General features: G+C 39.2%; 1 protein-coding gene across 3 annotated transcripts in view; it reads left to right on the forward strand.

The window, feature by feature from the left end:
* PHF21B (PHD finger protein 21B) overlaps nucleotides 1–21213 on the forward strand; it is a 164434-nt gene that overhangs the window by 127814 nt on the left and 15407 nt on the right. For all 3 annotated transcript variants that reach the window (XM_030480322.1, XM_030480324.1, XM_030480323.1), the window contains 3 exons: nucleotides 7857–8207; nucleotides 9988–10110; nucleotides 15351–15402. In XM_030480322.1, the coding sequence (XP_030336182.1) occupies nucleotides 7857–8207; nucleotides 9988–10110; nucleotides 15351–15402 (526 nt within the window). The remainder of the gene's footprint in view (nucleotides 1–7856; nucleotides 8208–9987; nucleotides 10111–15350; nucleotides 15403–21213) is intronic.

Genomic DNA, 21213 nt, shown 5'->3' on the forward strand with positions numbered 1-21213 from the left:
AGAAGGTTGAGATGCCTGCCTATATGAGGATCAGCCTTGTTGTAGAGAATCCCGGCACCTTGGTGTTTCATACTAAGTCTCTACAGAGCGAGCTTTGAAGATTGGCATGAAAACATGGTACTATATTGAAAAGTCTGTGGGAATCTCAGTTACGCACTAGTGGATAGGTTTGATAAGTAGCTGAGAGAGGCATGGACTTCTTGGAACTTGTGGAGTGTTCCACAATATGTATTTTACACTGCTGTAGTGCAGCCAAGACAGATGAAGGTATTACTAAGGTGGTACAATAAGAACTGTTCCTTGTGAATAGCAGTATGCCAGAGGTTGGCAGTGACAAGAAATCTGGTCTTCTGCAGAAAGATAAATATGTATGGTGGACAAAGATAAATGTGTATGGTGTATCCAGGGAGACTACACCCAGATGCACATTTTCCAAAGTACCTCCCTCTTAACAGAGAAATCTAATCAAGGGCGGTCTGGAAGAAGAAGCAGAACTGGCTGTTACTGATGCTTAAGACCTTCAGATCCAGTCAGTCATGAACATTTTGAAAAGGACCTCCATGGAAATCAGATCGCCATGATAGTCTGCACGTAGAAGCCTCAAGTACCCATACAATCCCCCAGGAAATATTCAAGCCATTTTAACACCTGACATGGTGCATTTTTCCTAGGTGAAAAAGCTTATGTTTCTCCACATCAAATGCTGCTTTGCAGAGTATCAGGAAGATGAGAGGTCTCCCCTCTATCCATTGACACCATTTGCATTCATGTGAACAGTGTGGCTTCAGATCCATGTCTGGCTTGGATCTAGACTGTGCTGTCTCTTTGAGCCTCTGTGCCATTTGTACAAGCTTGCAGTGGGCCTCTGGCCAAATGACAGGCAGGTAGGAAGGTCTTCTCTGTCTTCAATACCTCAGCATAGGCTTGGAGGAATTCACTGCACTGCTTCCTGTCCCTAAAATCTTCATTTTCATCTCCTGATATCTGAGCTTTTTGTGTGCTCCCATCTTGGTCAGACTGTCAGCAGACAGAAATAATTTTTGTCATTATTTTCAGTATTATTTTGTCTTTCAAGTTTTTTTATTTTGGCTAGTAAATGAGTCGGATCATTATAATGTGCCATTATTGTTGTCTAGAAGCAGGAAAAGCTTTTAAAGTGATGGACGGTACAAAGCAGTGGCATCCATGGTCTTTGAAGTGACGCCAGAGTTCGAGTCCAGTGAATGCTGCGTGGATTAGTCCAGAGCTCGCCTGTGAAAGTATACGGGTAGGAGGAAAGCAAACAGATGTTCACTCGTTTATGCCTAAAGGCTTCATGGACACTTTATATTTAAATTGAAGTAACTTAATCATTGATGAGTATCTGTGAGAGAAGCAAGCTGACTTGTAATGCTGAAAAGAGTAGAAATGGAAGTAAGTTATTGACTGGTGCATATAATCGCAGTCTTGCTTTTATATTTCTATTGTAATCCTGAACAATAAGGATTAAATTCTTTCCTCAGAGGCACATAGATAACTGCAGAATCGTTGTGCAGTTGGAAAAAAACAAAAGCAGAAATCCTTGTCAACTTCAACCCCTACTTGTTATTTTTTGGAATAATATTGATTTTAATTTGCTGGTTTAATGGTAGTTTTCCCCTTTGCAAATGGAAAAGAGCCACTTAATGAATCATCAACTCAATAGCAGCAATGCCAAACCAGAAAATACAGGCAGTATAGCGGAGGAGAAAATGTACATTTCATTAGCAAAAGTCATTCAAGTTCCCGTGAAAATACAGTTTTGTGTTCAAAACACTGATAACATTTTTAATAAAGAACTCCCACCTGACTGCCTTATGCCAACAAACACAAAAAGCAGAGCTGGCAGATTCCCACACAAACATCCCTCTCAGCAAAACTTCCATTTCTGTAGTGTCAAGCAAAGCTGAAGGAAAGAAAAACTAAATGAAATAGCTTTGCCTTCTTAAAAATTGCAAAGGAGTTATATTATCTCACCTTTATGTCACCTTTACCCTAAAGTTGGCTCTCCATGACTAACAAATCGAAATAACAAAGCTCTGTAGTTAGTGTTGAGTGGAAAATGTCTGATGTAGTGCACATAATCTGAGTATGTGTGAAAATACTGCAAAGTGATTATTGGGTTGAATGGCACGTAAAATGGGAGACTAGGGTTTGTTTCGAGGTGCTAGTTTCAGTTCTGTCCTTACTGAAGTCTATTCAGATTTGCTGTTGGTTTCAATCAGATTAAGATTTCCTCCTTGGTCTTCACGGTCCAGAGCAGCAGGATTAGAAACATGGGCTGGAGAAGCTGCTTGAATTTCACCCTGCATTTCATATCATTTTTCGGTGTCTTCCCAGGCTAATATTCCACGTAGATGCTAAGGAGAGTCTTACACTGTAAGTAAACGCAGGATTCACTGGAGCGGGTCGTCTTGCCTGGGGTTTCCTCATGGTGCACACTGAAGAGTACTTTTATTTTTGTGTACCCCCATTAAGGGGAAGGAAGAAAAGTGTATGTGGATCCATAGTCACATGTGGTTTTAAATCTTCTTCCTGGGGCAAGAAAATAAACTGTGTTTAATTTCACCATGGTCTTAGACCAGGCTGAAGGTAATAGGAGCTTATCAGGAAAGGAATCAAAAATCAACCAAAGCTGAGTTGGGCAACCTGGATTTTAGGGTGTGTCATTGCTGTGAAGTTACACGGAACCTTTTCTTTTGCATAATTTTCATTGATTACAAAAAGAAGAAGAGGAGAGAGTCGGTCCTCAGCTGGCATAAACAGACACAGCTTTACTGAAGTCAGTGTGCATCTGTTCATTCTGGTGAAGGATATAATTACCCCATATTGCACTCATCAGCCATTGCTAATGTTTTCTGTGTGATCCTCTAAAGCTTTTCAAGAATGAAAGCTCTGTCTGCTGCTCCCAGCACTTTGCCTCTGTGACATATGAATTGTGCCAAATCCATTTTGAGTTTTTGTTTTTAAGCTCCGAGTACAAGGGTGAAGTGAAAATAAAGTGTGAATAATGGCCTTTCTCTCAAAGGCAATGTGATATTGCATTGAGCTGAAAAATTTACTCTCGTACAGATCGGCCCTGCCAGTATGAAGGGCTGATTGATGCTGAGCACGATCCAGCTGATATCTGATACAGGGGAGGGGGAGGGCTCTTCGGTGTTGCTGACAAAGCTGCAACAAGATCCAGGGACTGGAAGCTGAAGTTAGGCAAATTCAACCTTGCAATAAAACTCCAGTCATGGGCGTAATAAAGTATTATAACAGTTTATTTGGGCTCGTAATGAATTCATTGTTAAGAAGTCTTTAGTATTTTCTTTCAAAATCTGTCTTCAGTTTCTGGGAGAAATTCTATGGCCAGTCTGTGAGCTCGAGGATCATGGTGATCCCTTTCGGTTTTGTGATTGAAGTGCACTTGTCAACTTCCCTTCTTTGCTAGGCTGTAAGGAGAACACATTTACCAGAATTGCCCTTAATAATTCTCATAGCACCAGCAGATCTGCACAGAGATAGCTGTTCTAATTAAATCCTGTCCTTTAGGACTAAGGAAGATTGCCCACAGAGATGGGAGGAATTTTGTGCTTTGCTTTCCTTGTCTTCCTTTTCCCTCATACTTGTTTGGATTGGATCTTGAGGGCTTGTTTTGTAAGAGGTTTTCTTTTTTACCTGCTTTTTCTTTACTACAGCATGGGAGCGGCTCATCTGATGGGATGTAGCTCAGGAAATAGATTGCCCATGATCACAGTTGCCTTTGTCAGTGATGGCACACATCAGGCTCTCCCACCTCTGCCACTCAGCAGTTCGTTCACCACTGCGCTATTCAACAATTTGTGCTCTTGAGAGCTGGAATGATGTTTTGGTGTAATGGAAGCCTTTGGGCATCATATAGGGACATCTGGATGGAGCTTATTGATATGGAATATACAAGAAGTTGTATTAGTCACAGACTGATTCCCTCCTGTTCTGAAACTCTTTGAAATACATATTAGATGTTGCTGAACAAAAGAGCGCTCTGCATATCTCACAGGATTGGGCTCCCTGTAATTTCCCTGTCTGCAAAGCAGACACCTCCCACCTAGTGAATTCTTAGGTCCAGGAATATCTTATTGAAATGAGTGCTCACCTGCAGGCTATTCGGGAAGTACCAGGGGTGTCTGAATATTGCCACCTAAAATCAAATGTTTGTTATTGTGGGTATTGAGGAAACCCAAGAACAACATGGGTTTGGGAAATCATTACATTCAAGAAGAAGCTCTCTCTTCTCCTGCATTTAGAGCCCTGGTAGTATCACATTCTGTTTTGACAGCTGTCAGAAGTTAAATGAAAGATATTTGGGGAGGGGAGGGCTGAGCTGCAGGAGAATTGTTATTTGTAGCACTCACCAACAGTTGCAGTTTTCACTTGGTAACATACATGCTGTCTGTTATTCTTTCTCTTTTCTTCTCTTTTGCTAAACTTTTGCGCCTTTTATTTCTGCGGCTCTTGTAATGGGGACCGGTGCCATCCAACCTGTGCTACTTTTAGTAGAAAATGTCTTTTTGATACCTTGCATGTGAAATGCAGTCTGCACCCTGCCCTAGTTTTTCTCCAGTTCTTCTTTGGTGGCTCTCTACTTCCAAACTTCTGCTAGCGCCATTGTCCTCCTTTCATCTCCCAAATTTAAGCCACAGTTTTGCTGTGAGGAAAAGGAATTTATGCTCTTTCCTTCATTTATTTTTTTCTTCCTGGCTGACACCATTTATTCTTACATATTACTGTAGCAGTTTGGTTTTAATGTGAAAGTCTGCTAAAGGTCTTTCACTTGGCTGTTTATTAAGTGCTTACACTTAGTGTTTATATTCAAAGGAAGAAGGTTCGTAGGTGTTAGAGCACACGGGGCTTCTGTGCTTGCTTTCCGTTTGGATTCATGCCTGTGGGCTATGGAAATAAACATAATTTTAACTTTAATTTATTTTAGCTGTAACTCAAGAGCACCTGAAAGTTTTTGTGTAGTCAATCCTTTTCATTGTTCTATAATCGCAAATAAATACACTCTCACAATATTGTCTGAACTTGCCAGGGAATTTGCAGAGACTTGACTGTGAAGACCGCTATACCTCCTTTGTATCACACGGTGGCAGAAAACGCTCGGCATATCTTCTTGTGCTGTACCAGAATGGTAAATCGTGTCAACTATTTCAGTATGCAGCGCTTTATAGAGAGTATGTTATCTTGGAAAATTAAGTCTGTTTAATTGCCTGTGCAGGAAGAGCTTATTTTGTAGCAAAGTAATATGCATTCATCCACAACTTGCAGAATGTGTATTAAGGGTGTGTATAGGATTCACTGAGGTATTACACCTGACAGTCAATATATGTATTTTATATATATGTAATTGTCTAGAAAATATTATATAGCTGGTATATATATAGGCATTTAGTTTTAATTAGGCTTTTGATTAAATAGAAAAGTGCAGTTAAGAGTGACAGATACAGTAGATCCTAGTAGACTACATTGACAGTTTTTGGCTAGAAAAACTCCTGAGCTGATTTTTTTGTCAGACTTGATTCTTTCTAAAGATCTCAGTGACTGTTCTATTGAATCTTTGATCTGAACAATTGCTTATTCTCTCTCTCTCCCTCTTCCTCTGAATATATGTGCTTATCTGTGTGTTTACAGTATTTCTGTTGGTAACAGATGTTATATTAATTTACAAGAAAATGATTTTGTTTTAAGGAGAGGTGGTAAATTTAAATGTTAGCAAAACGGCTAAGAATTAAATTTGGGTTGGTTTTTTTTTTTTCAGCCATGGTAATACATTTTAACTTTTTGCCAACCTTCTCAGACTTTTTTTCTGAATAATGATACTATTTCTGTGAACATGTCTCTGAGCACATGAGCATGAGCAATTTGTTAAAGACTTACATATGAAAGACTTATATAAGATATAGAAGAGAAAGGATATTTGTGAAAATATAAAAGTAGATATTACAAGATCTGCTTGTATAACTGATTCTGATATAGACATGAACAAGGTGCTTTAAATATCACATCTCCTATTGCACTGAGCTGTTGTTTGTGTTAGAAGCCTTAGTTTTGCAGAATGCCTGGGCCAAGATGGGTTTAAACCAATCCTCTGTGCTCTACTTTAGAAAATAAGACCATTAACTAATTACGGATATGAAGCTAATTATAGACTCCTCTTAAACAACTCGATCAGGGTATTTGTCTGATATCTTAACTAAATAAATGAAATAATCGTTACATAAAGTGACTGGATAGAGGGAAAAGATAAAAACCCCTTCAGTTACTGTCAGTGTATCTTGAATATGGTTAGACCTAGTTTAGCATAGTTTTGCATCATTTCACAGTGGGTCTATGAGGTCTCCCAGTGTTACCCCGAAGTTGTGAACTGAACACAGCAGCTTCCTGGCTTTGCCATGATTCTGCTGCAGGACCTCGGGCAAATCCTTCTCTTTTCTCTTCTTCAGCTCTGTTTTCTCTTTCGCTTTCCATCTACCTTGGTTACTGACAATTTAGACACTCCTGAGCAGGACTGTGCCTCCAATACACATTTGCACTGCTTGTAGGTTTTAGGATTCTATTGGCAATTGCAGACTGAGTTATGAAGACAAAAAGAGCTTGCAATACGTGTGTTGCTGCCCTCAATATTTGCTGTGGGGACAAACAGGTACGTCTCTCCTTGACGTGATAGAGGATGATGGCCAGCCTTGAAAGATGATTTTCTACACACCAGTAAATCCCCGTGTTTTCATTAAATTGCTTACTTAGGCTGCTCAGCATCATTGGAAGGGCTCCTGTAGACTACAGTGCAGTGACACAGGCACTGTTACCCATGTCTGTCTGTTACAACTTGTCATTTTGTTTCACAGCATGGAAGGTGCGAGAAGTGACAGGACTAAATAAGCACAGAGGAAACCGACTGTTTTATCTGGCCGTGCTAACGAACAAGCTGGGAGTGAAGTTAACTTCATGCGAAGCAGTTTAAATTATTTATTTTCAATCCTAGAACTGTACTTAACATGTTGTTAAGACAGAGCCATGTCAACAGGGTGACGTTAATTACCCCACTGGAAACACATCACATTAGCTGAAAACAATTGTTTGCAGCTATCATTCATGGCTCTGGGTAAAGCCACAGCCTTCACAAATCTTGGCAAACAATTTCCCCCTCTATGCGTGGAAGTTCCTTCTGCATCCACCCACAGCTGCAAATGAGATCTTTACTTTCCGCAACAAAATACGAAGTTTGGTGGTTATGGGTTTCTTTTGGTGAGATGAGTGGTTGTGTGATTGATGTCTTCTCCATTAGACATGGCACATCTTAAAAATGTGAGGATCTTCATTCACTAATACACCAGTATAAGTGCATATGCTTATGTCCTGTAAGTGCTTTCCCACAACTCCCTTAATGATTCAGTTCCCACTCCTTAATTCATAGCAAGAGTGTTGTGCCCTTCAGAACAGGAAGTTACTGTGCCTGGGGTTTCCATTCTTTGCAAAGGCTTTGGCTTAAACATCCCTACTGAGAACTGGATGTGACTTGAGTAGCATTTGTATGGATGCGTGCTAATAAAAGTGAGGAATTGACTTTTTCCTCCATTCTTCTTCAGCATTGCAATGAGTTAAGGACTCCGAAATGACCCAACTGAGGAGTACTGGGAATATATCCACAAGTAAATGAGTGGCTGGCTACTTCGAGTTGCTACATTATGTTTTTCTAGATGCTCCTCTTCCATGGTTAATGCAATTAGGGGTTCTACTGGGAGAGTGCATGTGCGCAGTGTTTGTTCGTTATGGTGTGAGGCTGTGCTTGATAACTTCTAACTCTCTGTTTGTAGGTTAGGCCAAAGACCCTGATTCCAGACAGCCTCCCTATCTCCCCGTGCAGAGACCAACCTTCCAAGCAGCCTCCTACCTTCCAGAAGGCAACTGTAGTCAGCATCAAAAACCCCAGCCCTGCCCTCCCGACTGCCAATAACACCGTCAGCCATGTACAGACGCCTAACAGCCAGTCACAAAGTGTCACCGAGCCTACAGCTATTTCGTCACCTCTGAGCAGTGCAGGTGTGGCATACGCCATCATTTCCACCTCCCCCAACAATGCAACTCCTATCAGCACCAGCGCGACTGTCTCTATGGTCAACGACAGCATTAAAGTGCAACCACTCCTCATTAGTGCCGACAGCAAGGTAGGTTCTGCTTTTCATGGCATTACTTTTGGTTATCAAGCACAGGAATTACATTGCAGATGTAAGCAGAATATTCCCTTGGGAGTGCACAGCCCTGTGCAGGGTGGTGTCAGTGGTTCTTATTGAAGAAAATAATCAGAAAGCAATGGGAAAATTCTTAGGGGGACACATAGATGCTGGTAGACATCTATCTGTGTATAAGCATATTTTTTAGTGGGAACAAAATACATCATTATGTAGCCTGACATTAATAGGACCATATGATCTTCCATTTCCTTAAACCAATCCTCACTAATAATATCCCTGAATTCTGTGCAGGCTCAAATTTCCTGTGGACTCCCTCTTCAATTTTACAGTGATACTAGTTATATTGACTGACCCCGGGGGAGTATATCAAATAATCAGGCATTCCCTTCTACACTTCCAGGGGAAGACTAAATGAAATGAGAGCTCAGGATTTCAAAACTGATCAGCAGATAAATCAGTAGGAAAAAAAAAACCAAGTTCCAAATTACTTGTTTCTTCTTTGTACTGCTTTTCAGCTTTCAAATAAAAGAACTTCACCACTATTATACCAGAAACAGATTCAATAAAAGCTGACAACATACCCAGCAGACACTCACTATAGTTTGCTACTAGGTTCATGCTACTTTGGGTCTTGTTGGCAGCACAGGTTCTCATAGAGTACTAAAAAAGAATACATGATGTAGTATGGCTTTTGAGGTAAATAAAAGCAGGCACTCTTCTCCGCTTCTCTAACGTAATTTATTTTTCTCTTACTTAAACTGGATGCTGCTTAAGAAAACCATCCCTTCTTATGCTCTTGAATCTTCTAGAGTGACTGAATTGAGATAAAGTATCTATCCATTAAATACATTGGTTGAAAGCTAGCAGTGAAATAGATGGAGAAGGCCCAGCATTCAAATCCAGTAACCTTCATCAAGAAGGTGAGCTTGGGAAGATCTTCCATAGTCCTTCATGAAGCTTTGATTATGGGTATAAAGTCACATGCATAGTTCTGTGGTCAGAAATTGTCCTTCATTCCTTTTAGTTTAATATCTTCTAAGATAATGTTATATGCATCGTGTAAATCTTCATGTGGTAATTCAAATATGAGCAGCTGGCGATACTAACATACATGCATGTATAAGAGATTTGTGTTGAAATTCCAATAGGTTCTGAACCAGAACTATTTTTAATTTAAACCACATATAGTTTGTTTTGTTTATGCAAAACTGAACATCCACTGCTCGTAACACACAAATGCTGAGGACTGAACTCTGTTCTCAGTTACATGAGTATTACTGAGGAGTATCTTCCTTCCCATCCACATATATTTGTTCTGAAAAACACTGGTATGACTGAAATCAGACTGTGGTTTTGAATGTGTAATAATCCCATCTTTTCTACCTGTATGCAGAATAAAATCAAAGGAAAGACCTTAAAGTCACTGATAACATGAGTGCTAAAGCTAGGCTGCTGAGTCAGCTTCAGAAGTCCTCTAAATAGAAAGTGTCCTAATTTTCAGAGGCACTGATCAAGTGGTTCCCCTAGGCTGCAGTAGGTTTATAATGCACCAATAAAAATTAATTTTTAAAAACTTCAATATGAATTTAGAAGCTTAACCTAGGAATACAGGTTTTTATATATATTTTTGGCTCATGACTTGCATTTGTTGTCTGCAGGGGTATCAAGTAGCCTTCAAAGAAGAATCGATGTTTTCAGGCAGAAAAATCCAGTTTCGTATAGTGAATTCTCTCATTTCTACATTGTCTTTTAGGTTATCATTATTCAGCCTCAAGTCCAAACCCAGACAGAAAGTAAAGTGGAGACAAAGAAACCTCCTGAAGAGTCAGCTCAGGGACCCACTGCTACCAAAAAGAAAAAGGAGGAGAATCCAGAGGTGATTTGTTTCTTTATTTATTTTTAATAAGTGAGCCACAGTATAGTTAAGTTGTGGGATCTAGGTCTGAACATTTTTCTGTGTGCATATGTAATTGCTGCATTTGTGCTCATGGTTCTGCCAGCTATTCATCTCTCTACCCAATCACTGCAATCAGGGTGATTTTCCTTCCAGTGAGGTGCTCTGACAAATTTGGTTTGCATCATTCAAACCTTCCAGTGTCACAGAATATAAGATTTGTAGGTCTCATGTAGGCACCTTGTGTGGGTATTGCTGAGTTTCTTTTTGAAGGTGTATACAAACTTAAGATACTTTCTTTTATGTTATCAAATATATATAATTGGGTTTACAGGTTGTATATGAGGTTGAATTAAAATTTCTTTCATAAGCTGAGCTTTTACATCTTCTTTGTAAGAACACTGCAATTTTTATATTGTATGTAACAACACAGTTTCTTGCATTTACTGTATATGTCTTCCCACATGTACAGGGATTCTTTCTAGCCTGAAATACATTAAAGACCTTCAAACTGAGTTAGAGAGTAGAAAGCAGGTTGTAAGATTAAATCTCTTTCATGAATTGTATTTGTGATGTAAACTAAAAATATAGATCAGAAGCACTTGTAGAAACGGGGTCTCTCTTTAACATTTGTTTTTTGACTAAATGTATTCACATTAGATGGTGTGTACTTTTGCGGCAATTTGAGAAATTATACAGACTGAATCTACTTCTGTTGTGGAAATGCTCAGCTATGTGAAATCTTAACCTTACTAGTCTAATGAATGTGCAGCACAAAAGCATCCTTGAAGCTGTAGGTTTAAGAGGATTATTACAATATAAATTTATAATGTTACTTGAGGCACATGGGTGGTCATTTGTTTTACCATTTTAAGAGGTTGGTATAATTAAAACTGTGTAAGGATAATAGTGGCTTTTAGCCTAGAATATCACAGCCTTATGCAGAAGCTCTGCAGAACTGCACTTAGGAAATCTCCCAAGTTTAAAATCTGACCCTCATATGAATCTCCATTGCCCATATGAATCTCCATTGCCACCAAATGATGGGATTGTAGAGTCCTATTTTGTTTAGGGAGGTATTTCCAAAAGATTATTTATTGTGTAGCACCTTATACGCAGAAAGGTTAGTAGATCCCACTTAAAAACAGAATGCTAGAAAAAACTTAATTTTTTCTTTGCCTGTAACTTATCGCCATAGAAAGAATATTGAGCAAAAATCTTCCTTAGAGATGCAGGAAGAGGCCATGGGGCTGGGCACACTTTTTGGTGTAGCAGTCATAAAATTAATGAGCTTTTCATGAAATTGCTAACTAGAATATCCTGATTACCTTTTTGATAACCAAGAGCATTGGTCCTACCGTGTATACTGCAGTATTGGCAAGCACAGTTTTCTGGGTAGAATGCTGAATGCTATGCCCTTAAGTATGACGGTTCTTTTCTTTTCAAAGATTTGTTTCATGGCCTTAAATAGGTGTAGAGTTAATTTCTTTTGTTCTTTGAAAGTAAACTTTAGTTGATTATCATGTATTTATGCAATTAGTGTAATTAGAACTAACAGCATAATTAGCGTAAACACATGTAATGACATAAATAGAACATGTAATTACAAAATGAAATGGTTTTGTAAAAATCATTGTTTTGCTTCATGAAAAGACATACTGTGCATTTCTAAAAGCACTCATGGCTTTTAAACAGATGATTAAATTTAAGACAAAGAGTAACAAAGATACCATGATATTTTTTAAAAGAAAATAAGCACTCTAGGCACTTCTCTCCACATTTTTATTTATCTTCAAAGCACAAAACTGAGGCAGGAACTCCAATGTGGCTCTAGATAAATGTTAGTCATGACAGACTGGGAGTTAACAGATTACATTGAGAATTTAAAACAAACCAGAAATAACCAGATTTACCAGTAGCCAAGAATCCCATATGCAGTTACTGAGTGTACCTAAAGGAAGAGAAACGACTGAGGATAATTACTGTATTTTTGTTCATGGTTTGGTCATTCTGCTGGGAAGCCATGAAGCTGATTCTGGACACGGTTCCTGCAGTAGGTATGCCTTTTACACAAGACAAAGATACCTCCTTTTCCAAGTACATCATTATTAGACTAAAACAAATCTCCTCAGGTCTGCTGTGTTGCAGCCAGGATGCCTGGACGTGTGGCTGTGCAGTGGCTTTCCCAGAAGCAGGATGGAGGGTCTCAGCCTCCCAGGGTGTCCCAGGTCCAGTGGTCAGAGCTCTCTCCTGGTGTATGAGCTGGGAGAGTTCAGTCTCACCTGGGCTGAGGAGGGGCTGGAGAAGTGGGTCACCCTCTCCCTGCCATCAGCAGGGCTCTGTTGGGGATGGAGGCCAACAATTGCCTACCTAGTGATGGGTCTTCTCCCACCAGAGTGACTTCTGCAAAGAAATGAAGGAATTAACTCAAGGGAGCTGCTCATCTGAGGAGCAAGTGCCTGAGGGTTTGGGGTGTTTTTTTATGGCTTTGTTTTTTTCTTAAAAGAACCTGAGTTCAGCTCAGAAACCAACCAGAATTTTTCCCCAAACGTTTAACTTTTAAAGATGTTTATATTAGTACATTTTTATATTTCTGCCAACATTTTCCAGGACATTCTAGCAGATGTTATTTAAAAGAAAAAATGTTGCTATAAATGCTAGTTATTTAGCTAACAGTGTTATTAATCCCACCTAAGAAAGACAAGAGAGACACATTGCAGTTGTGGACTAAATGCTAGCGTTAGGCCTGAATTGAAAATCTGGGGAAACTGAAGCCTCAGTTTTGTGGATTCCTGTGTAGAGGAGAAATAGAAATTATACCAACTCTGTGATATTTGAAAGAAAAGCATTGCAATGGAAGTAATACTTTGAGTTGAATGTAGCAAGCTACATGAGTGTGAAATAGCAAAGCCCATAAAAACAAATATGCTGTTAATATAATATGTTTGTTAAAAAGCATACCACTTCTACTGTTTTTTTTTAAAAGGAACCATCTTTCAAATATCTATAAGAGCTAACCCTTCCTGTGCTTAATAGTGAGATAATTATCACGTCCATTTATGAAGGCTCTTCATATGTTAAGCAAGTATGCTGTCATTACATTTAATTAGATATGTATTCAAATGATTTTATCATGAAGAGAGGAAATTGTTTAGCAAACATTCCAATACTCAAATAATTTTAGTTTAGATGTCAGAAAATGTATGTTCCCCCTACAGTTTAATCTTTGGGTAATACAGGCATTCTGCACTCCATTGGGAAAATACAATTACACATTAACTGTTCCAACTTTCTGATTCTATACCTAAATGTTATTACTTTTCCTCAGAGTGCTGAGATGCATCCTGCCACAAACTTACTTTTTGGTGGGAGTGAGGTGAAGCTTGTAATTCTACTCAGTTGGCTAATTTTCTTCTCAGATCTGCACAGTGGATATCAGATCAAATATTCATCTTTCCCTTCAGGTGCGGAGCCCCCACTGTGTCTAGCTGGTAGTTTAGACATGTAAGGAGTGAACATTATTGAAACCAAGGTCTGACATGCAAATGAACACATGTGCTTGTCATTACCAGTATTACGGATGGCAGAAATATAGCGCGAATATATCTAAATTGCCAGTGATGAGATTCTACATCACCGTTTTTTTAATCTACAGGGAGAGTTACATGCCAGAAAATTGTGGAAAGAAAATATTCCTGTCTTACAAGGTTGTTAGTTCACCTGTTTGACAAAGATATTTTCACAGATACAAGAGGGGTATAAATGACCAGTCCTGACCCTCAAACTTTGAAGAAACCACCCCATAGCAAGGTCTTTTAATCTATAAAACGAGGGTGTACTTGCTTTCACAATTTCACTGTGTGAAAGTCAGAACTGCAAAGGAAATGGTAGTTTTAGTGACTTAGTAGTTCATTTAATCCTGAACTGAAAAGTTGAATCATTAGGCTTTTCACAAAACAAGGAGGTCAAACTAATTTTGACTTGGAAGTGTTGAAACATCTTCTCCTGACACTTCTTTGGCTGAAACAGAATGTTTTGACCTTCTACTGATTAAGCACTGTATTTTAGTTTGACCTAAATGTACAGATTTTATTTGTGATGAGTATGATAATTGCATCTTCTTTAATTGCTTTGCCAGAGTTGGATTGTGGGCTTTGCTTGCTTAGATTTCCTGATAGCTTGAGGTTTATAGTCAGATTGTCTCTTGTGTGGAATTGCACCTCGTGAAAATGCTGCTTGAGTAACATGATCCAACACATTGTTCAGCACACCAGAAAGAGGAAGAGATCCCCAAGGCCCCACAGTACCACAGATGTGGCTCAAAACTGATCTCAGTTCAGTTTGGGCTTGAAACAACACAGCAGAATCTCAGTTTTCCATCAAAAAGATGGAATAAAAGCTTCAGCAAAACGTTTTCCATAGGAAAAATTTCCTAATGAAAAATCACTGACAGAAAATTTAAGGTCTGCTCTAGTACTTCTCCTATTACTGCATCGGTATGTTCTGAAGATTTGTTAGTATGAAGATGTGTTTTGTGCATAGCATACAAGAGTTCTGAATAATATTTTAGATCAGATTCCTCACTGCAGAATGAGTTCACCAGTGCAGCAGGAGATGTTTGTTCACTTCCCATTGAGGGAAAATATTGGATCAGTGTACCTCTTCATGATTCATGCACATGATATTCTTTCTGTAACTTAGGAAGAGAAATTTCTGAAAGTTTTTTTGGGGAAGGGACTTTCAATATGCTTCAGATGTCTTGTTCAGTGATGTAAAGTTCAGTGGAAGTGTATCGAACCTTGTTTTACTTCATACAGCTTGCTCACATCCAATAAACAGTGCCATTTTCAGATAGTAATAATAATACACAATTACTTCTCTAAAGAGTGGAGTAGCAAAGCAGGTAGTTGCATGAAATTGAATTGATCGAATTGACTGAATTTTGATCATGCACTGTATAAAATCATTAGTCATACAGCATTCGCTTCTTAAGTCTCTGAACTGCTAAGGTTCATATAGCCATACAAGTAGGCCGTGGCTGACCAGGCATATTTGAAGCAAATCTTCAATTAAAGTTCTTCATATTACAATACATTTAAATAAGATATATTTCTAAAAGGCCTTTACTGGGTTTATCCTGTCAATGCTAGATTTATTTATTTACTTACTTCTACCATGATGGTTGTAGTAGAAAATCTAACCTCTGTTTATTTTTTCTTTAGAAAATTGCCTTCATGGTAGCATTAGGACTGGTTACAACAGAACATTTGGAAGGTAAGATGGTTTATGATGTTTTACAGTTCAGTTTTTGAGTGAAATCTTTTCTCTTGGCTGTCCTGCAGCCAAGAGGAATTGGTGATTCTGTCCTCTGAAGGGCAATGAAAGATCAGGCGAAATGTTACCTATGCACAATTGTGCTTCTCAGCCTCAAAATAATGGGTGACCTTACTTTGCTCTGCCTCCCATCCCATTACACAGCTCAAGTGGCATGACAACTGGCTCTGCAGCCAGCACCAGCAGGCTTGGCAAAAGGGGGCATTTGGGCTCACGCACTCATCATGGTCCTTTAGAGGATGTTAACAACTGAGGACGATAGTGAAGCAAAAAGCCTGCAAAGGCTCTGACCAGCATTGATCTGGTTGAAGAATCAGTGAGGTTCAAAGATGTTTACCCTCATCTTCTGTAGCAAGCATGCCCTCTCCTTTTTCCCCGTGTGAGATGGACTTTCATTTTTTGAGTTAATCATCTGTCATCTCTAGAGTTCCACAGAATAATGTGTAAAATAGTGAAAATAGTGAAATAGTGAAAGTAGTGAAAATCTGGCATTACAAGATTTTAAGCAAATTAGAATACTGCCTCTCACAAAGATTTTCTTCCCTCCATTTCCCCCCATTTAGCCAAAAAATAAACAAACTTCTAGTCTCATCCTGCTTTTGTGTGGGCTGCTAAGCATGCCTTCCTAAGCTTCTGAATATGTGTTCAAACAAATATTGCACATAAACTGAAGGCAGTATTGCATAGTGTTCAATTTACTTTTCCAGCCTTCCAAAAACACCTTGCAAGAGTTAGCAGATCTGTACCTTTCTTTGCCTCAGCTTTGTCTTTCTGAAAGTGTAGATGAGAAAGATAAGAAGAGTTTGTTCAGCAAATTTGCCATGTGGTGTTGGTTGAGTTGGGGGTTTCTTGGCAGAGTGGGTTAGTTCTCATAGTTAGCTTTTTTAATCAAAAGGTCTACAGCCTGATGTATATGTTGTATGCTCAGCTAATACAAGTTGATGTGGTTCCCCTGGTAAAAGGAGAAAATGCTCATGCATGTGTCAGCTGACAATGATTCTTGATCACATCAAATTGTAATTATCATTGGCATTTACCACCCATCCCATGGACAGCAAAATCATAGAAGCATAGGATCAACTTGGTTGGAAAAGACTTTAAGGATCATCAAGCCCAACCATTACCCCAGCACTGCCAAGTCCACCACTAAACCGTGTTACTAAGGAGCTTATCTACGCAGTTTTTGAACACTTCCAGGGACAGTGATTCCACCATTTCCCTGGGCAGCCTGTTCCAATGCCTGAGCACCCTTTCAGTGAAGAAATTTTTCCTAATATCCAGTCTAAATACTTAGGAATTTCCAGTGCACTAAATTTAAGTTTTATGTGCTTCAGAGTTAGGCATGTGCTTAGATACCTTGCTGACTCAAGAAGTATCTACCATTTTACAGCTTGATTTCTTTTTAGGAAGATTCCCTGTGCTTCTGCTCCTTGGTTTTAAGAGAGGTTGTAAATTAGGCAGAAAATAGAATCTTAATTGTAAGGTTTCTTCAATATATGCAGCAAGTTTTCTGTGGGTCTTGTTGCCCTTTTTCAGTGTCTTTTCTCTCTAAATCTGCATTTTGGAACATCATTTAATGTCCCAGTGACTGAGAATTTGAAAGTGGTTTAGAGAAACTTTAAGCCATCAGCCTTTTTAATCCCTTAATGGTAATGGATTGAAATGGAAATTAAAAAGCCATAGCAATTCTGGGAGAAGATTTATAATGCAAAAAGTGCAAATGATGACTGGTTCTTGTTTTCTTTGTCTAAGGAAAATAGGACAACATTTGAAATTATGCTGAAGTGCAAGTTATGCTTACAACAGAGAGAACTTAATTTTGAATAATTCTTTACCCTTTGATTTTATTGCAACTAACAAATGGTTTGTGTGGATTTAATGCTTATGTGCAAAACACCAAGTCCCGCTCTGCTCTGTTTGTTCTACAGTAAGTGCAGAGACACACATTTTGAACCTAACTGCTACAATACTATTCCTGAAGAATCAATTCTTTCAGGCAAATTCACTTTTTATATTGCTACTAGCATTAAATAAATGGCTCCCACCAAGAGCTATTTAGTATGGAAAGGGTATTTCTTCATGAGTATTGGTGATTACAACTGTCAAAAATACCCTTATAGCTTTCACATGCTAAAGGTTATTATTTTAGTGCTATGTCATATTTACAGTTATCAACCATTGCTATTTATCAGAAAGCAGTGGTCATTACACAGTTCAGTTTATTTTAGTACTTCTAATGTATTTCTCAGTTTCCCATTTTTGGAATTAAACTGTATCGAGATTGGGTCATTAAAAGCTTATTCACTTAGTGTCATTAATTCACAGTGTTACTGCTTTTCTTCATTTTATTCATTAATTTTGTGGTGAAGGGCTATGATCCACTTCTATATGGATTTCTCTATCAGCCTAGCAGCCTTTCCACTTAATGCCCAGAGGTTTCCCTTACTGGGAAAAGAGCTCTGTTCTGCAGAGCCCGAGTGTGAGGCATGTTTTGAGGCCTTTACCAGTAAATGAATACAGCTGCTTCCACTGGCTGACATTCTGCAAGGTACAGCTTTCCTTGAAGATAAATCGTCATTACGGGCCTTATAGAATGACCATACAGAGTATTTACTGATGAAGGTAGCAGCTCATTGAAGCTTTGCCTCCAACAAAAAGCTGTTTTCAGATTTATTCATCTGTGTCAAGCGTATTACAGTTTAGAGGTTTTGTTTTTTCTTTCTGGGTTATATTTTTAAAATTAATAAACTAAGGAATAGGATAACCCAATCTTGTGATGCATGGTTCTAAGGTATTAAATAACTTTCCCTAGGCTATTGGAACACCTTTTAGCATTACCATTGTGTAAAAAAACAGAAAAAAATCCAAAAACCAAAACAAAACCAAAGTAGATAGAAAGCAAAACTTCAGTTCAGGTCATTCTAAAAATGCACATCTTGATTTACCATAGCAAAATAAAACCCCAAGAAATATTTCCATTTATGTTACTGGAATGTTTTAATTGGTGAAAAAAAAAATTACTGTATTAAGCCACGTTTTGAAATGAACACAATACTTTATATCAAAAGTAACACCTGACAAGAGATTGTATACCAGTTTATGCTTTTGTTCTATCTTGGTGTGATCCTCAACAGATACACTCTTAGATGTACGTCTTATATCACAAGCATGGATATTCTTTGTTCACGGTTTCCATAAATAAAGTGCTGACATTGTGCTCACCCTCCCTGATGGCTGCATAGGGTGGAGTACATCTAGAGCTGTTTCAGTTCATTACTCTCTCTCTCTCTCCTTATTTCCATCTATTCCCACTGCTGTTACTTTCCCCCCCAGCCAGCTTTTATCTCTGTACCCTAGCGATGCCTCTTCTAAAGCTGCATCCCAGGTATCTACCACATGTGTGATTCAAACTCCATCAAATATTTCTGCGCCTTGGTGAGCGCATGTACCAAAGAAATTTTCTCTTAAACCTGGGACCCAAAAGGGCAGAGAGCTGCAGATCCATCACAGTTCTCTTGTGAAGATGCTTGGCCCCGTTATGGACACAGAAAGCTCTGCTGTGTTGAATTCTTTGTTTTTCTGGGTCAGTGACAAGTCATGATCTTGTATCCCTGTGACCACTTCTGAAAGACTAAGCCTGGGCTGCCCTAACTCCAACTTTTCCCCCCCACTACCACAAGGGTGCTGAGATGCTGCAAGCTCTGGATTCACTGACCATATAGCATGCGTTAGCTCACACTATTGAGACCAAAGTAAAGAGTCAGCAGAGGGCCACTTCCTCTATTTCTTTGCCAGCATCAAGGCACATGGTTCCTCTGTTGTGGCATCTCTGTCACCTTTTGGCCTTGAGAGCATTCCCCATTCTTGTAAAGAGCTGACACTGACAGCAAGAAGAACCATCTGTTTTCTGGTGGCTCTGTGACAGGCTACTGGATCCATGTCTAGCGCTTACGCTGCTGCTGAGGCCCAATTCCTGATGCCAAAGGGTCTGGAAGCTCCAGGATGGAGATTTCAGCATAGCCAGATGGATGTTTCATAGGAAATACTTTCACAGTGGAACAGAACTGTTACCCATACAAGACCCTCTGGTTTGGAGCCTGTGCGGCACTGAGGATGTTAACAAGATGCTGGCAGTGGTTGCAGCCGTGGTGTTTATTGCACATCTTGGAGCAGCCTTGTATCACACGTTTCTTGGTAGTGAGATTCTGTTTAGCTCCCAGAGTCGCATGGCAGCATATGTCTAGCTCATGTCAGATTGTGAATACAGACCTGCCTGTACTCTTTCAATTGCCCCGGGAGAAGACACCTTCTGAGCATGTGAGGTGACATGTTTTTGTGCCAAGGGGAAAACTTAGCCAGAATATGCGAGTAGTCGCTCTTCTTTTTCTCTTGTCTATCCAGCTTCCTTCTGATATATCCATCACTCCAGGAACGGCAGCTTAGCCAATAGTCTTTTGTGAATGAAAAGTTTCAAATCAACATCTTGGATCTCAGGCCAGTTCAAAATCCATGCAAAGTGTTGGCCTTGTCTCTAGAGACACTGGGACACTGTGTCCAAGACATAACTGACAATACTAATACCACTTAGTGTAGCAAAGTTTAAAGTGGTACTTTAAACTTTTTTTACTCTGTGGGGAGGTGATCAACATTTGGAAGAGGTGCCTGGAAGCCAGAACTATGTGTTGGGAATCCAATTCCCATGTATCTTAAGCATCCTAAAAGCTGGACTGTATCTTATCATTGAATTACGAGTGGGAGGTAGTGCTCAATATCCTGAAGGCCATTTTCGGGCACTGAAGATGTTCAGAAAGAGACCTCTTTAGCTCAGACATTGACAAAAAGATATCAAAACTTCTTCAGAACCAGATGGTGTCCTGAATTTCTGTTGGGTGTTCTCCTGGTCCTCTCATTCTGAGAGATTTACTTAGAGCCAGACAGAGGGGAGGTACCATCATCATGGGGACTCTGCCACCTCAGAGCAGAGCCTAAGTCTTGCCTTACAATATTCATGTGGGAAACATTTTGGAATAGAGCATCAGCCCAGCACACTTCATGTCATGGGATGGATTCTGGGTGTCTCTCCTTGCTAAAGTACACCTGCTATTATGTTATTATCGAAATAAAAAGTAGGCTCTAAAATAAATAGCTGTAATAATCTCAACATTCTTAACTGATGTCAAGAGCTGGAAAAGAAATTCTGTATGATGAAAACAAAATCCTAGTTCAGATAAAAGTAGTATTAAAAATACAGATTTCAGTGGTGGAGGAATCCACTCACTCTTTCTGGGTGTGTTTACAGAAGTACGCACATGGCTAATTGTTGCTGAATGCAGTCCCCAGCAAGTACCCTCTTGAATAGGCGTTACCACTTAGTGCGAGGGAGTTGTCTTGTCTGTCTTGTCTGAACAGAACTGCAATTTGATGAGCCCATCTCTGTGCTGCTGTTTCCAGTGACACAAATACATGTACAGCTCATAACAACATTTTGCATGCTCAGGATCATGATGTTGTACATTTTTGGATGGATAAATCATCATACCCTAGTTAGAGCTCAATCTGACCATGCCATTCTAACCGTGCATTTTCTAACCTCCACAGAGGAAAAGTAATGTAAATTAAATTTAAAAGGATCTTTATGCTTTCATCTGATATGAATTACAAGGCTTAACTGCTTTAAATGCTTCATTTTTGTTAAAAGCAGACATTGATAGTATTTTGAAAGCTCTCTGTTGATGCTTGCTGAATATGTGT

Source organism: Strigops habroptila, chromosome 3, assembly GCF_004027225.2.
Source record: "Strigops habroptila isolate Jane chromosome 3, bStrHab1.2.pri, whole genome shotgun sequence".
Taxonomy (NCBI): Eukaryota; Metazoa; Chordata; class Aves; order Psittaciformes; family Psittacidae; genus Strigops; species Strigops habroptila.